The sequence below is a fragment of the Chiloscyllium plagiosum genome, unplaced genomic scaffold (genome assembly GCF_037043375.1).
Source record: "Chiloscyllium plagiosum isolate Xiang-an unplaced genomic scaffold, Cpla_swu_hap1 HiC_scaffold_2, whole genome shotgun sequence".
NCBI lineage: Eukaryota > Metazoa > Chordata > Chondrichthyes > Orectolobiformes > Hemiscylliidae > Chiloscyllium > Chiloscyllium plagiosum.
The window spans coordinates 121,284,729-121,301,908 of NW_028270140.1; the positions used below are offsets into that span (position 1 = coordinate 121,284,729).

At 44.6% G+C, this 17,180-nt stretch overlaps 1 protein-coding gene across 1 annotated transcript in view; it reads left to right on the forward strand.

The window, feature by feature from the left end:
• The window catches only part of iqgap2 (IQ motif containing GTPase activating protein 2), a 360,882-nt gene that overhangs the window by 289,353 nt on the left and 54,349 nt on the right, over positions 1-17,180 (forward strand). The window contains exon 31 of the mRNA XM_088000344.1: positions 11,485-11,587. Within this exon, the coding sequence (XP_087856470.1) occupies positions 11,485-11,587 (103 nt within the window). The remainder of the gene's footprint in view (positions 1-11,484; positions 11,588-17,180) is intronic.

Genomic DNA, 17,180 nt, shown 5'->3' on the forward strand with positions numbered 1-17,180 from the left:
CATCCACACCCCCACACATCCACACCCCACACATCCACACATCCCCACACCCCACACCCCCACACACCCCCCCACACCCCCACACACCCCCACACCCCCCACCACACCCCCACACACACCCACACACACCCCCACACACCCCCACACACCCCCACACACCCCCACACACCCCACACACCCCCCACACACCCCACACACCCCCACACACCCCCACACACCCCCACACACCCCACACACCCCCCACACACCCCCACACACCCCCACACACCCCCACACACCCCACACACCCCCACACACCCCCACACATCCCCACACATCCCCACACATCCCCACACATCCCCACACATCCCCACACATCCCCACACATCCCCACACATCCCCACACATCCCCACATCCACACATCCCCACATCCACACATCCACACATCCACACATCCACACATCCACACATCCACACATCCACACCCCCACACATCCACACATCCCCACACATCCACACATCCCCACACATCCCCACACATCCACACCCCCACACCCCCACACCCCCACACGCCCACACCCCCACACCCCCCCCACACATCCACACATCCCCACACATCCACACATCCCCACACATCCCCACACATCCACACATCCACACATCCACACCCCCACACATCCACACCCCCACACATCCACACCCCCACACATCCACACATCCCCACACATCCACACATCCCCACACATCCACACCCCCACACATCCACACCCCCACACATCCACACCCCCACACATCCACACCCCCACACATCCACACATCCCCACACATCCCCACACATCCACACCCCCACACCCCCACACCCCCACACGCCCACACGCCCACACCCCCACACCCCCCCCCACACATCCACACATCCCCACACATCCCCACACATCCACACATCCACACATCCACACCCCCACACATCCACACCCCCACACATCCACACATCCCCACACATCCCCACACATCCACACCCCCACACCCCCACACCCCCACACGCCCACACCCCCACACCCCCCCCCCACACATCCACACATCCCCACACATCCCCACACATCCACACATCCACACATCCACACATCCACACCCCCACACCCCCCCACACCCCCCCACACCCCCCCACACCCCCCCACACACCCCCACACCCCCCCACACCCCCCCACACCCCCCCACACCCCCCCACACACCCCCACACACCCCCACACACCCCCACACACCCCCACACACCCCCACACACCCCCACACACCCCCACACACCCCCACACACCCCCACACACCCCCACACACCCCCACACACCCCCACACACCCCCACACACCCCCACACACCCCCACACACCCCCACACACCCCCACACACCCCCACACACCCCCACACACCCCCACACACCCCCACACACCCCCACACACCCCCACACACCCCCACACCCCCACACCCCCACACCCCCACACACATCCCCACACATCCCCACACATCCCCACACATCCACACACATCCACACCCCCACACCCCCACACCCCCACACCCCCACACCCCCACACCCCCACACCGCCCCACACCGCCCCACACCGCCCCACACCGCCCCACACCGCCCCACACCGCCCCACACCGCCCCACACCGCCCCACACCGCCCCACACCGCCCCACACCGCCCCACACCGCCCCACACCGCCCCACACCGCCCCACACCGCCCCACACCGCCCCACACCGCCCCACACCGCCCCACACCGCCCCACACCACCCCCACACACCCCCACACACCCCCACACACCCCCACACACCCCCACACACCCCCACACACCCCCACACACCCCCACACACCCCCACACACCCCCACACACCCCCACACACCCCCACACACCCCCACACACCCCCACACACCCCCACACACCCCCACACACCCCCACACACCCCCACACACCCCCACACACCCCCACACACCCCCACACACCCCCACACACCCCCACACACCCCCACACACCCCCACACACCCCCACACACCCCCACACATCCCCACACATCCCCACACACCCCCACACACCCCCACACACCCCCACACACCCCCACACACCCCCACACATCCCCACACCCCCACACCCCCACACACCCCCACACACCCCCACACACCCCCACACACCCCCACACACCCCCACACACCCCCACACACCCCCACACATCCCCACACCGCCCCACACCGCCCCACACCGCCCCACACATATCCACACATATCCACACCCCCACACCCCCACACAGACCAACCAGCACCTCCCCACACATCCACACAGACCAACCAGCACCTCCCCACACATAAACACACACACAGACCAACCAGCACCGCCCGCCCGCCCCCCTACCCCACACAGTGGCTTGCCTTGGTCTTAGATCCTCCTTGATCCTTGGATTCTAGGGGTGCTGCTCTGGCAGAAGCCACAGCCCCCTCTGTGCAGCACTCCCCACAAGGGGACAGTTCTGCCTGGAATTCCGGAGAAAGGCCAGGTGGGAGCCTTGCCCGGTGCCTTGTGGATAGACAGGCCTTCTGTGGAGGAGACAGCATAGTTGCTCACTGGCTCTGCATTCAGCTAAACAGAACTCTGAAACCACAAGAAGGTTACAGGCTTTTTCTCATAAGCACTTGTACTCGAAGCTAATTTTACAAACAGAGCCCCACACGTGCACCAATTCCATCTTTAGTCGAAGCAGAAAATCTTTGTATTCATTTCAACTATCTAAATGGTCATTCAATTTTCCTACAGCATGTGTCTCAGCCCTGAGGAATTCACTCCAATTCATCTATATTCCCAGTCTGGAAGTTAGAGATTGAGTTTTGAAAATCTTTGAGCATCCCATTGCCAGTCTCTTCCTGCTTTACCAACAATACCTTTTGAATTTGCACTTTTCCCTCTCAGCCCAGATCCCAGTCACAATTCTGGCACAGTGATTTCAGGTCAGGTCTTGAGAGTCTGTCTATTCCTGTGCTAATTACATGCAAAGACATCTTTCTCATTGATAGCAAAAATAGAAGAGTAACATTAAAACTAAATGTAACTATTCTATTTTTGAACCTATCCCTATGTCACTGGATGTGTCTGTCTGATTCGCACTCTCTCTCTCGCACTCTCTCTCTCTCTCGCACTCGCTCTCTCTCTCGCACTCGCTCTCTCTCTCGCACTCGCTCTCTCTCGTGCACACACACACACTGCCTGTTTCCTGTTAGAAATATAAATCTTGAAATTCAAGCTGTTCCTTTGATCTGAAATGTATTTACCTAAATTGTGCCCTAGTTTACAAGTTAGCATCAAACATTTTCTGGTCTGGGAAATTTACACACATATTTTAAACTTGCCCTGAGGCCCCCTCAGGCAGAATATCTCCTTTTGAGGTGGTTAGCAAAAATGTTGTCACTTTGTCCTTTCACAGTAACCTGGCATGGTCAGCAATCTGCACTAAGCACATGTGCTCTCACACTAGGCTTTTGTGTGGATGCAGTTGACGTGAATGTTTGTTACCAAAGTTTCAATTCTTAAATATCTATGAATTATAAAGGCAGTAATCTTTATCTGCTGTGAATTAATTGGTTATGCTGTTCTGTTTCTGCATTCGTTATTTTAAAATAGGAAAATTCATTGAAAGATTTTGCTTGGCAACTCTCCACCTCTCACTTGGTTTTGCGTTTCTGAGCCTGCTAATTTGTGGGGAATTGCAATTCTACAAACATTGGCGGCCAAGTGACCATTTTTCTTGTGTGAGAGTGTGTCGGCAGAGGTTTTTACCCAATGGCGATGCAGGACAGCAATAGCGAATACCAATCTTTAAGGGTTTTCCTTGTCTACAAAAGGTGCATGACCTCTGTTCAGTAGTTCATGTAGATGAAAGTAGGGCTTGGCAGCTTTGAACTACACACTGCCAGCACATTGCTGTTTAATGCATTGTGCCACTGAACAGCGCAGTGTTCCATTGAAATGCAACCACTCAATGGTCTCTCCCTCCTGGGTCCACTGTCTACAGCATGGCACAGTGAGCAGAGATGCTTCTTGCATTAATGAATTGGGAAGATAATACACATATTAAGTGAGCATTTTTCACTTATAACTTTTCATTGTATTCTCATATTGAATCCCTCTTCTCTGATTTATTTCTGCCTTCTTCCTGTTTACCTTCTACTTGATAGCAATAAATGACATTGCTTCCTCTGCCTTCAATAGCACATTGTTCCAGGCAACGCTACAGTGGAACAAGACTGTGACATCCCTTTTTAAAAAAAGAGCCATTATTAAAATCAGTTTGTGAGAAGCAGGTACCAACAAAATTTACATCATCCTTGCCTTTTGCTCGAATCCACCTTGTTTCGTGATAGTGCAAAGGGAAGCAATCAGTCTCATTTGATATCTTGTTTATTGCCCAGGTCCACCTGAGCGCACAAAAATATTTATGGCAAGCATGTTGCAAAGGAGATTCATGCATTTAATAAGAACGCAAGCAATAGGAGCAAGAATAGTCGATTCAGCTCCTTGAAGGTGAAAGTGAGGACTGCAGAAGCTGGAGATCGGAGTCAAAAGTGTGATGCTGGAAAAGCACAGCCGGTCAGGCAGCATCCGAGGAGCAGGAAAATCAGCGTTTTGGGCAAAAGCCCTTCATCAGGAATGGCAGACCTTCCTGATGAAGGGCTTTTGTCCAAAACGTCAATTCTCCTGCTCCTCAGATGTTGCCTGACCTGCTGTGCTTTTCCAGCAACACACTCTCGATATTCAGCTCCTTGTACCAATACTTCCATTCAATAAATTTGTGGCTGATCATTAACCTTAGCTCCACTTTACTACCCATTTTGCTTATCCTTTGTGTTTTGGTCCCATGGTTGAATCTCACTGTCTCAGTCTTACTTTATATCATGATTCGGAGATGTCGGTGTTGGACTGGGGCGTACAAAGTTAAAAATCACAAAACACCAGGTTATAGTCCAACAGGTTTAATTGGAAGCACACTGGCTTTCGAAGCGATCACCTGATGAAGGAGCGTCGCTTCGAAAGCTAGTGTGCTTGCAATTAAACCTGTTGGACTATAACCTGGTGTTGTGTGATTCTTACTTTATATCATCAGTGATTGCATTTATCTTCAAGTTTGCTTGAAATCTTTTGGGGATTCAAAGTTTGAATTTTATCCTGATAAATGGTGGTTGAAAAGTTCTGCCTTGTATTGTTAGATTTCAGAACCAACACTATTTTAAAATGCTATTTTTTTTTAAATCAGTTCAATGTGTAGCATTTCATACAGTTTCCATCATGACTGTTTCTTGTATTTCTATTTTGAGAAATGCTTGACCATTGCAGGAAAGGACCTTCCTGCTCCAGTTTCACTTCCTCTTTCTGACAATCCTGTTCAGATTGAAGGGAAACTTGGTTAGAAGCTGATTAAACATTTGCAAATGGTGCAACTTGCTCACTGAGGATTGACGAATATCAGCCAGTTTGAGGCAGTTTCTGACCTATGATCCTTAAATTAGGAATACAGCATCTTGCCAGATCCATCCCTATTTTGCATGTTTTAAACCCTGCTATAACCTTTCTTATGGGTCTGTGTTCCAGTTTGAGCTGATTCAAACTGTGGCTGTAAAAACAAGTTTTTGTTAACCATTGGCAAAAGCCTGGCCAACCCAAGCAAATAAACCTGAAGCTAAGTGTTGTAATTCTTCAAGTAAAAATATTCAAAAGAATCCTCGAGCAGGTTGTAAATTTGTCTGGTGTGGTGGAATCCTATGATAGTTACCATTTGAATCCTTGTCAAATTGCTGTGTGTAATGATCCCACATGTAAAATATTGGGATCTTTGCCAGTATGCCTGCAGGTTTTATTAAAGAAAAACATATTAGCTAAATTGATTAGAATTAAAGATTTCGTCTTGAGACTGAGCAACAATGTCTTTGTCATGAAACACCACCATTATCGACACTGAGTGTAGCACTTAAATGTATTTGTAAAAGAAAAGTCTGAAACTGAAGTGTCTGACGGTTTTAAAGCTGGCATAATGCATCATATTTCTCCGAATTTCCCTCCAATTAAAGTGACAAATGTCATGGAGACCGCTAACTTTTTTTAATAAATTCATTTCCCAAATGATTAAAGGAAGACACCAAAAGGCGCAATTTCACTTTTTAAGACTTTTACTACAAGAAACTAAAGTCTGCACAACTCATGCATTAGTAGGTAGCTAATACATCAGGCTAAACTGGAAGAAAAGGTTTCTGTACATTAACAAAATTTATTGTGTCGTATAAAGCATTTTATTCAATGCCACACTTCTGACAAATAGATGACATTGAAAGAAACTACCCTGAGTTACCCCTAGCTCTCCACAGTACATTCACCTCTACCCACCATGCCGGGTATAAGCTTTGTTGTTTTACAATTGTTAGGACGACTAGACCTCATATTTTTACCAGAACAGTTCTGGTATTCTGACCATTCCTTCAAAATGATCAAAAATCCTGATTTTCAACTTTCTCATTTATTCTGCAAGAGCAGAAAAAGTCAGAATTGATTTTAGGTTTGTGTAAATGTTGGCTTGCTGCACAGCCTGCAACACACCATTATATTTCTGGATAACGTGGAATACATTTCTCGATAACATCAACAGAAAACAAGTGGCTGGCAGGCAGGAGCCACTTGCTTGAGTTGTTTGCATCCATCAAGCATGGTTTCCTCACCACTTAACAACTTTTTAAAAAGAATTATGCATGGACCAGTGTTGTCGGTGTAGTTCTATTCCAAATTTCGAAAAGGGCAAATGAGAGTCAACCCATTTCTGTAGGTCTGGATTCACTTGTAGGCCAAACCAGGTAATATGGCAGATTTCTTTCCCTAAAGGACATTAGGGAACTAGCTGTTTTTTTAGGACAATTGACTCTAGTTGGATGTTGCCATTAGGCTGGCATTTAACTCCAGACTTTCAATTGAATTGACATTTCGCCATCTCAGTAGAATTTGAGTGCACATCTTCCCAATATGTCCAGGTGCTCCGGTTTCCTCCCACAGTCCAAAGATTTGCAATTGGGTGGATTGACTATGCTAAGTTGTCCATCGTGTCCAGGGATGTGTAGCCTAGACTGATTAGCTGTAGGGATTGCATGGTTATAGGGGTGGGGTAGAAGGTGGGTCTGGGATGCAGTTTGGAGGGTGTGTGTGAACGTGATGGGCTAAGTGGCCTGCTTCCACACGGTAGGAATTCTATAATCCTCAGAACATTAGCCTAAGATTTAGATCAGTAAGCCAGGGACTTAACACCGGGTTCTCTCCTCCCTAGTTTCTGGTACTGCAAGGCCTTAAACTACACCTCAGCAGCTGCAGCACGATGAACATATTGTGAAGGAAGATTAGTTCAGACAGCACCCAGTTCCCAGTTTTGAAAATCTAGTCACCCTCATCATTGTCCCGTTCTGGCCAAGTTACGGCCATCATTGACTAGGCACACTTCAGTAATTTTTGAAGAGAAAATGAGGTCTGCAGATGCTGGAGATCAGAGATGGAAATGTGTTGCTGGAGAAGCGCAGCAGGTCAGGCAGCATCTAGCATTCATTCCTGAAGAAGGGCTAATGTCCGAAACGTCGATTCTCTTGTTCCCTAGATGCTGCCTGACCTGCTGCGCTTCTCCAGCAACACATTTCCATCACACTTCAGTAATTCCCCCATTCGTTAAATTCTCCAAAGTTACATCTGTTTTATTTTATTTTTCTTGTTGTCTTGTGTTTTGAAGAAGGGTGACTGTTGTCAAAATCTTAGTTCTGTTCCTCTCTCTCCACAACTGCTGCCAGACCTGCTGAGTTTCTTCAGCAATTTCAGTTTCTGTCTCGGATCTGCAGTGTCTACAGTTCTTTGTTCTATTAATTTGAAATGCCTCCCAATCTGAAGAAGTGGAGTAATTTCTCTAATTATCCTGTCTCGGACAGCCAACTTACATTTATAAGCTCCATTTACTAGAGCATCCTTCATGCTCAGAAAAGGGGGCATCTATGTAAAATGCTGCTGTTGGCCTTCAGCCCTTTCCTAAAGGCACATGTTTCTAGTGTCTTGCTATTTCAGACGGGAAAGTGTTGCTCCCAAATACGTGTCCAACTGAGTGCCTTACAATCTTGACCGTCAGCAAAGCCATGCTGTTATATGGTTATGCCTTTAGGAGCTTCGCTCATATTTGGATTGCTTTCCAAACCACCTAATTTTGCTTCATCAGGGAATGTTTATTTTTCTCCATTTTCTGGTTTGGTTTTAGTGGCTTTTACCACAAGAAATAAACTATGACGTTTGGCACTTTATTTTGAATTTAATAAACCCCATATATCTGTTGTATATTCCCTTCAATGTACTGTCCCACTTCATCAAAACTTAAGATGTCACTACCTATACCTGTGTACTTTCTGAGCAAGTGTGGAGAGTTTGTAGGCAAGCTGCTGCAAATTTATTAGCATAACTAAGAAACGTTTCCTGAACTAAAATTGCTAAGCGCATGAAGCTCGTGTGCGTTTCTCATTTGATCATAGTATGCCTTTCACTCAGTGTATGCTTTGAATTAGGGTTTTGCAAGTAACCTACTTAGGAAAGCAAAGACTGCAGCCTTACAGCCAGTGCTAACTACAGTGGAAAACTTGACAAAAGAATGTTGAAGCTCCATAGTCAAAGTTAATGACCTATGAATTAAAACGTGTAGCCAAACATTGGGGTTTCCCTCCAAATACATTCATTTGTGTAGTTTTCTTGTGGTACTTTTCCTGAATATTTACTGAGCACAGCCTTATTTAAACCACAAAAATGTTATAGCTGCCACATTGCATGGTAAGATGAACAGTTGGAGCAAAAGCTACAGAAAAACATACAGGAGCAAATTATCTTGTACATATGAAATGAAGAAGAGCTACCAGGATCTGTGTACCATCAATTTCTGAAGTTTTTAAATGTTTTCACAATCCAAACCTTCATTTGAATTCAGAGCCACAGAAAAGGGGGTAAATGCAACTTAGAGTTTCAATGTGATTTTGACAACCGTTGCAGAAATTAATTGATTGAAGAAGCACAAAATGCAAATAATTGCAGCTCTTAAAAATCAAAAACAAATTTCTGACAAAAAAAAGCTCAGCAGGTCTGGCAGCACCTGTGGAGAGAAACCAGAGTTCACATTTTGGGTCCAGTGATCCTCCTTCAGAACTGGTTTGGTTCAGTATTTATTGATTGCACTTTGTGCAATTTCTGTTGATTGAAGAACTTGAGTAGTTTTTTTGAGTAATTGATGAAGATGTTTGAAGAAGGCAGGATGGTGGATGTTGTCAACATGAACTTTAGCAAGGCCTTTGACAAGGTCCCTCAAGCAGGCTGATACAGAAGGTGCTGAAAATGTGTTGCTGGAAAAGCACAGCAGGTGAGCCTGCATCCATGGAGCAGGAGAATCGACGTTTCGGGCATGAGTCCTTCTTCAGGAGTCCTCACTTTCTCCTGATATAGAAGGTGAACACACATGGGATCTGTGGTGAGATGCTAAGATAGATACAGAACTGACTTGGTCATAGAAGATAAGAATGTAGTGGTGCAAAGATATTTTTCTAACTGGAAGTCTGTGACCAGTGGTGTTCAGTGCTGGGGCCCCTGTTCTTTGTAATAAATATTAAGGAGAGTATAAGTGATCTGATTAAGATTGCAGACAGCACAAAGGTTGGAGGAGCTGCAGATAATGAGGAGGATTGCCAGAGGAAACAGCAGGATGTAGACAAAGCTAGAGAAGTGGCAGATAGAATTTAATCCAACCAAATGCGAGGTGATGATTTTGGAGCGTATAATACAGGAGGGAAGTATACAGTAAATGGTAGAACCCTCAGAAGCATTAATGAACAGCGGGATCTTATGCGTACAGGTTCCTCAGTTCCCTTAAAGTAACAACGCAAATGAATACAGTGGTCAAGAAGGCGTATGGCATGCTTGTCTTCATTGGTCTTAGCATACAGTTGAAAAAATTGGCAAGTTATATTGCAGATGTGTCAAACTTTAAGTCACATTTGGAATCTTGTATACAGTTCTGGTTGGCACACTACCAGAACAATATGAAGACTTTGGGGAAGATACAGAAAATGTTTACCAGGATGTTGCCTGATCATGAGGTTGTTAGCTATGAAGGAGAGATTGGACAAACTTGATTTGTTTTCACTTGAATGTCAGGGGCTGATGGGGCAACCTGATAGTTTACAAAATTGAGAGGAATGGATAGTTTTCACAGGATAGAAATGTCCATTTACTAGGGGGCATTCCTTTAAAGCAAAAGGGGAAAGTTTAAAGGAAATGCGAGAGGCAATTTTTTTTTTTTGCGCAGAGGGTAGTAAGTGCCTGGAATGCACTGCCAGAGGAGGTGGGAGAAGCAGATACAATAGCAGTGTTTAAGAGGCACCTTGACTGGTATATGAATAGGCAGGGGATAGAGGGAAACGGTTTTTAGTTTAGAAAAGGTGCCATGTGTCAGTGCAGGCTTGATGGGCCAAAGGGCATGTTTCTGTGCTGTACTATTCTTTGGTCACATAATGAGTAACTTGGGTAAATGTAAGGAGTAATTTTTTGGTAGGGAGAATATGAAGGCCGGTGGCAGGAAATACTGCATACCTGGTATTGAAAGCTGATCAATACTCAGTTTTGTGTGGTCAGTCATGTGGGTCACATGGAGGATTCCCACATGCCAAAGGCAGTACACTGCAACCAGCTGTACACATGGCCCTGCATCACAGAACACCCTGAACATGACTTTCAGTTGTCTTTATATTTAAGTTCTGAGCTTATAAGCTAGATCCCAATATATGAAGAAAACAACCTTAGGCAGACCTAAATGGCAAAGTCTCTGTCATCAGCTATTTTGACATTTGAAGAGAATAGAACAAATGAGCACTGTAAACTTGTCATTTCTGTCCATCTCTCCAACATTGCCATCAATCGCAAAATTTGCAGTTAGTTATGCAAAATGGGACTTGATCTAATGTCACACATGATACATCATCAACACTGAGTGGGAACTTTTTTTCTGAGCATTTGTACATCAGGAGAATCCGCAAAATGAATTGAGCAGCAAAGTGATCTAGAACTAACAGATATGCAAAACCACTTTAAAAAAAACCCAAAAACTAGTCAGTCATGTCACTTAAAAAAATATCAAAACAAGCATGGAGTTACATTTCTGTAGGAATTGAATTGAAAAGCAGACAAGTCATTTAAGCCTATGTTGATGCTTGATTGGTGGGCACAGACTTGGAGTACTTTGTGTAATTCTCATTTCCATTTTATACGAAGGATATAGCAGCATAGGAGAAGGTGCAAAAACATTTTGAAAGAATGATGCTACAACTGAGAGGTTATGCTTTTCTGGAAGTTTTCCAAAAAGTGATGGAAGTATGTATCAAGTATAAAGTTGTGACAGATTTCTGACCCAGTCAACTTCTTGCCCTTGTGACAGCTGCTGTTAGAACACCAAGAAGCTATTTCGCCAGATCACAACGACCTGTTACATGAGTTACTGGAAGGATTGGGAAGTGTACCTGATGTTGAAACTCTGATTGGTGAGTAACTTAGAGTGGATTGAAGATTTTTTGTCTCAGAACCTGGTTCATCCAGAGTGAATAAACTGATGCTTTTCAAAATTGGAAAACATTGCTTTCCCAGCTTACAGATTTGGCTGCAAGTAAATTCGTCCATTTTTCAAAGTGATCAACTTCCTGTTTAATTTTTGCTGAAAAATATTGTGGCTTAGAAATAAATCAATGAATAATTTGAATACTAAACAAAATAATGCAGCAAACTGGACATTTAGTAGACAAACAAGGATCCATTTATTTGGCACCTTCTTTCTCTCCTGACTATCTCTGGAGGAAGCAGTGGTGCAATGGTCATGTCACTGGTTTATTGTCCGAGTGGCCCAGGCTACTGCTTTCTGAGGATATGAATTCAAATGTGACTGCAGCAGCTCATGTAATTTAAACTCAATTAAGGAGTCTGGAATGGAAAGCTAGGTCTTGGTAATGGTGCAGTGAAACTACCATTGATTGGCATAAAAACCCATCTGGCTTGCAAATGTCCCTTAGAAGCGTACACACTAAGGGCAGCAATAGGCTATTCAGCCTTTTGAGCCTGTTCCACCATTCAATATGATCATGACAAATCCTCTATCTCAATGCCTATTCCTACTTTCTCCCATACCACATGATGCCTAAAAATAATTATCAATCTCTTTCCTGAACATCTTCAGTGGGTTAGCCTCCACAGGTTTACTGCCATTTGAATGAAGCAATCTTCCCTCATTTCGATCTGTTTTCAGTTCTGGACTCCCTACCTCGGGAAGACATCCTCTCTGCATCTAGTCTGTCTGGCCGTGATAGAATTTTGTATGTTTCAGTCAGAACCCCTCTCATCATTCTAAACACTGGTGATTACAGGCCCAATTGAAGTAATCCCTGCTCATAGAACGGCAGCACAGTGGCACAGTGGTTAGCACTGCTGCCTCACAGCGGCAGAGACCCAGGTTCAATTCCCGCCTCAGACGACTCTCTGTGTGGAGTTTGCACATTCTCCCCATGTCTGCGTGGGTTTCCTCCAGGTGCTCCGGTTTTCTCCCACAATCCAAAAAAAATGTGCAGGTTAGGTGAATTGACCATGCTAAATTGTCCTTAGTGTTAGGTGAAGGGGTAAATGTGGGAGTATGGGTCTGGGTGGTATACGCTTCGGCGGGTCGGTGTGGACTTGTTGGGCCGAAGGGCCTGTTTCCACACTGTAAGTAATCTAATCTAAACTGTCCTGCCATCCCTGTATCAGTCTAGTGAACCTCCTCTGCAATGTCTCTGTGACAAGTATATCGTTTCTTATGAAAACTGCAGACCTCTAAACTGCTCACAACACTTCAGATGTGGTCTCACCAAGACCCAGTATAACTGCTGTAAGTTAACCCTTCTTCGGAACTCCTATTAAATTTCATTGCAAGAGAATTTATCATTTGCCTCCCCAGTTGCTTGCTGATGCTGCCTGTCAGCTTTCATTGACTGGTGTACAAGGACACCCAGATCCCTTTGTACATCTGCACTTCCCAATATATCAATTGGGAACATATAAATTAATTATCTATTTAAATAATAGTCTTCCTTTTGATTCTCTCAAGTGTTTCACTTCTCATTAAGCTACATTGTACTGCATCTGCCACATATTTGTCCAGTTGGTCATTTTGTCAAAATGACCTTGAAGTCTCCTTGCATCCTTCTGTCAACTCTCAAGCCTGCCCAATTCCGTATCATCAGCGTTCTTGGAAATGTTACATATAGTAAATAGCTGGGTCCCAGGAACTGAACCTTGTAGTGACCCACTAGTCACTCACTACCACTTAGAAAGTGACCCATTTGCTTCCACTCTGTTTCCTAACTATCACCCAATTCTTAATCAATACCAATATATTACCCCCATCCCATGTGCTTTAACTTTGCCAACAAATCTTTCATAAAGGGCCTTATCAAAAGCCTTCTAAAGATCTGAGTACACCATATTCACTGATTTTTCCATTCTCTCAGTCTCAAAAAAGAACTGTAACTGGTTTGTTGAACACTCTTGTTCCCTTTCATAGAACTCCAGTGTGAAAGCAGGCCATTTGGTCCATCAACACCACACCAACCCTCCAAAGAGTATTCCACCCTATCCCTGTACCACTGCATTTCCCATGGCCAATGCACCTGGCCTGTGCATCTGTGGATGGTGGGAAGAAACCGGAACACCCAGTGGAAACCCACGCAGACACAGGGAGAAAGTGTAAACTCCCTTGAGACAATTACCCGAGGTTGGAATAGAACCTGGGTTTAACCACCATGTGCTCTTTCATAAATCCATGTTGGCTCTGCCCAATTCGACATTAATGCTACATACGGAAGCTTAGAAAATAATGGCAAATGTTCAAATCTAACTTATAAATAGTTATCATTTTCACTTTGCAAGCCTGGCTGACTACAATTTACACATCCATCAGTACATTATCCCACTCTCAAAATGAAGAGTTTGTCTTCTATTGGTAAGCGTGAAACAGAACAATTTTTGGCCTATTTTCTAATGGGGCTAATGTAATATTCCTAGCACTTAAAAACAGCTTTCTTTATCCAAATGGCACATTTCATAATGCGCCACTACTGAGCGAGAACAGGAAAAATTATTTTCATTCATTTATGGGATGTGGTTGTTGGAGACAAGGTCATCTCTCTCATGTCTATCTCTGAATGACCCTGAGAAGGCAGTGATGAGCTGCAAGGTTTAATGTAATTGAGTGACTTGCTAAGGCACTTCAGAAGTGTGGTGAAAGTGAGGACTGTAGATGCTGGAGATCAGAGTCAAGATTAGAGTGGTGCTGGAAAAGCACAGCAGGTCAGGCAGCATCTGAGGAGCAGGAAAACTCTAATCTTGACTTCAGAAGTGTGTTAAGTGTGAAACAAATTTATGTGGGTCTGGGATCACATAGACCACTGTCTTAAACAGGTTGAGGCCTGTACTTGGAATTTAGAAGAAATACCTTTTTTGAAACATAAAAAGTTTCTTACGGGAGAGAACAGGATAGATGCGACAACGTTGTTTCCCTTAATGGAAGAGTCTGGACCAGAAGGTATAATCTCCAAATTAGGGATTATACAATTCAGACAGAGCTGAGGAATTTCTTCTCTTGAAGGGTCATGAATCTATGGAATTCTGTACAGAAAAGGGCTGACCAGGCTGGGTGGTTAGAAAGTTCAAGACTGAGATACTTTTCTAATCAGTGAGGGAATGGAGTTGTTGGGGGATTAAATTAAAGAGAAGTGAAGGATTATCAAATCAATCATAAATCACACAACACCAGATTATAGTCCAACAGGTTTAATTAGAAGCACACAAGCTTTCAGAGCGACGCTCCTTCATCAGGTGGTAGTGGAGGGCTCCATCCTAACACACAGAATTTATAGCAAAAATACTGTAAATGTTTGCTGTAAATTCTGTGTTAGGATTGAGCCCTCCACTACCACCTGATGAAGGAGCGTCGCTCCGAAAGCTAGTGTGCTTCCAATTAAACCTGTTGAACTATAACCTGGTGTTGTGATTTTTAACTTTGTACACCCCAGTCCAACACCGGCATCTCCAAATCACAAATCAATCATGTTCTCATTGAGTGGTGGAACAGACTTAATGGGCCGAATGACCTACTCCTGCTCCAATATCTTGTGGTTTTTAAGTCTTACAGGTCAGACTGTTTAAGGATGGCAGAGTCCCTTGTCTAATAGACATTACTCAACCAGAACGGTAATCAAGTAGTTTCACAGTTACCATTATTTACCATTATTTATACTAGGTTTTCAGGTTTGTTTTATTAATTACTGAACTTAATTTCCACAGTTGCCTTTGTGAAATTTGAAATTGTGTCTCCTGATGTTTAGTCCCTGTTTTGGGATTTCTTGTCCAGCAACATATCCACTATGCTACCATGCCCCTAACGATCAAGGATACAATCACAAAGACCCTTGCTAACAGCTTGTATCCCTGGTCTTGGTAGATGACCATAAGACTATACGATGTAGGTGTGGAAGTAGGCCATTCAAAACATTACATCTGCTCTTCCCACCCAGATCCTGGCTGATCTGACAATCCTCACTCCACTTTAATGCCTTTTCTCTATAATCCTTCATTCCAAGCTCAGTGAGTCAGCACCGCTGTCTCACAGCGTCAGGGACCTAGGTTTAATTCTACTCTTAGGTGACAGTCTATGTGGAGTTTGCACATTCTCCCCTTGTCTACATGAGTTTCTGCCAAATGCTCCAGTTTCCTCCCATAGTCCAAAGAATTGGGTCTGGGTGGGTTGCGCTTCGGCGGGTCGGTGTGGACTTATTGGGCCGAAGGGCCTGTTTCCACACTAGCTCATCTAAATTGTAGGTTAGGTGAATTGGCCATGCTACACTGCACATAGTATGCAAGGATGAGCATGGTTGGGTGGATTAGCCACAGGAAATGCAGGGTTACAGGGATAGGCGAGGAGGGGTCGGTCCAGGTAAGATCCTCTTCAGATGGTTGTTGTGGACTTGAAAGGTCAAATGGCCTGCTTCCACAATGTGGAGATTCTGTTTTTAAAAAGCTATCCATCTCACTTAGTATATACTCTGAGTACATGTCCAATCTTCTCAACCTTTCCTCAAAACACAGTCCCTTCATATTTGGAATCAACCTAGCGAACTTTCTCTTGCCTGCCATCACTGTCAGTTTATCTCGCCTTCGATAAGAGACTCAATTGTTCACAGTATTCCAGCTGTGGTCTGATTAATGCCTTGCATAGCTTTAGACAAGCCTCCCTACTTTTTACTTCATTTGGTTTGAAATAAAAGCCCATATTCCATTCACCTTCCCTATTACCCCCTAAACTTGAGTGCTAATGTTTGGGCTTCATGCATGAAGACTCCAAAATCCCTCTTCCACAGCTTTCTCCATTTAAATAATATTCAGCTCCTCATTCTTCCTGTTGAAGACCATAAATATAAATTTTCCCTCCATTGTCGTCCATCTGCCAAATTTTTGCCCACTTAAGCTATAGCCATCTGCAGACTTTGTGTCATCCTCAACACTTGCCTTCTCACATGTTTTTGCATCATCTGAAAACCTGGCTATTGTACTTTCACTTCCCTCTCACAAGTTATTAATGTATGTTATAAATAATTGTGGCCCCAGAACTGATCTCTGTGTCACTCCACTAGTTAGTTTGCCATCCTGAAATACCTCTTTTATACCAATACTGTCTTCTATCAGTTACCGAATCCTTTATCCACGCTAATATACCACATCGCTAATATATATTGTTAAATAGCCAAATGTCTGGTACCTTACCAAATGCTTTGTGAAAATCCAACTATATTACATCCACTGCTTCCCCTTAATGTATTTTGTTTGTTACCACCTCAAAGAATTCTAATAAATTTGTCAGGCATAACTTCACCTTCACAAAGCCGTTGACTTTGCTTGATCATATTCTGCATGTCCTGCTATTATTTCCTTATAATTTTCCCAATAACATATAAGCTAACTGGCCTATAGCTACCTCTTTATTTGTCTCCTTCCCTTTTTAAGTAAAATGTTACATTGGCAGTATTCCACTTCTCTGAGACTTTTCCAGGATCT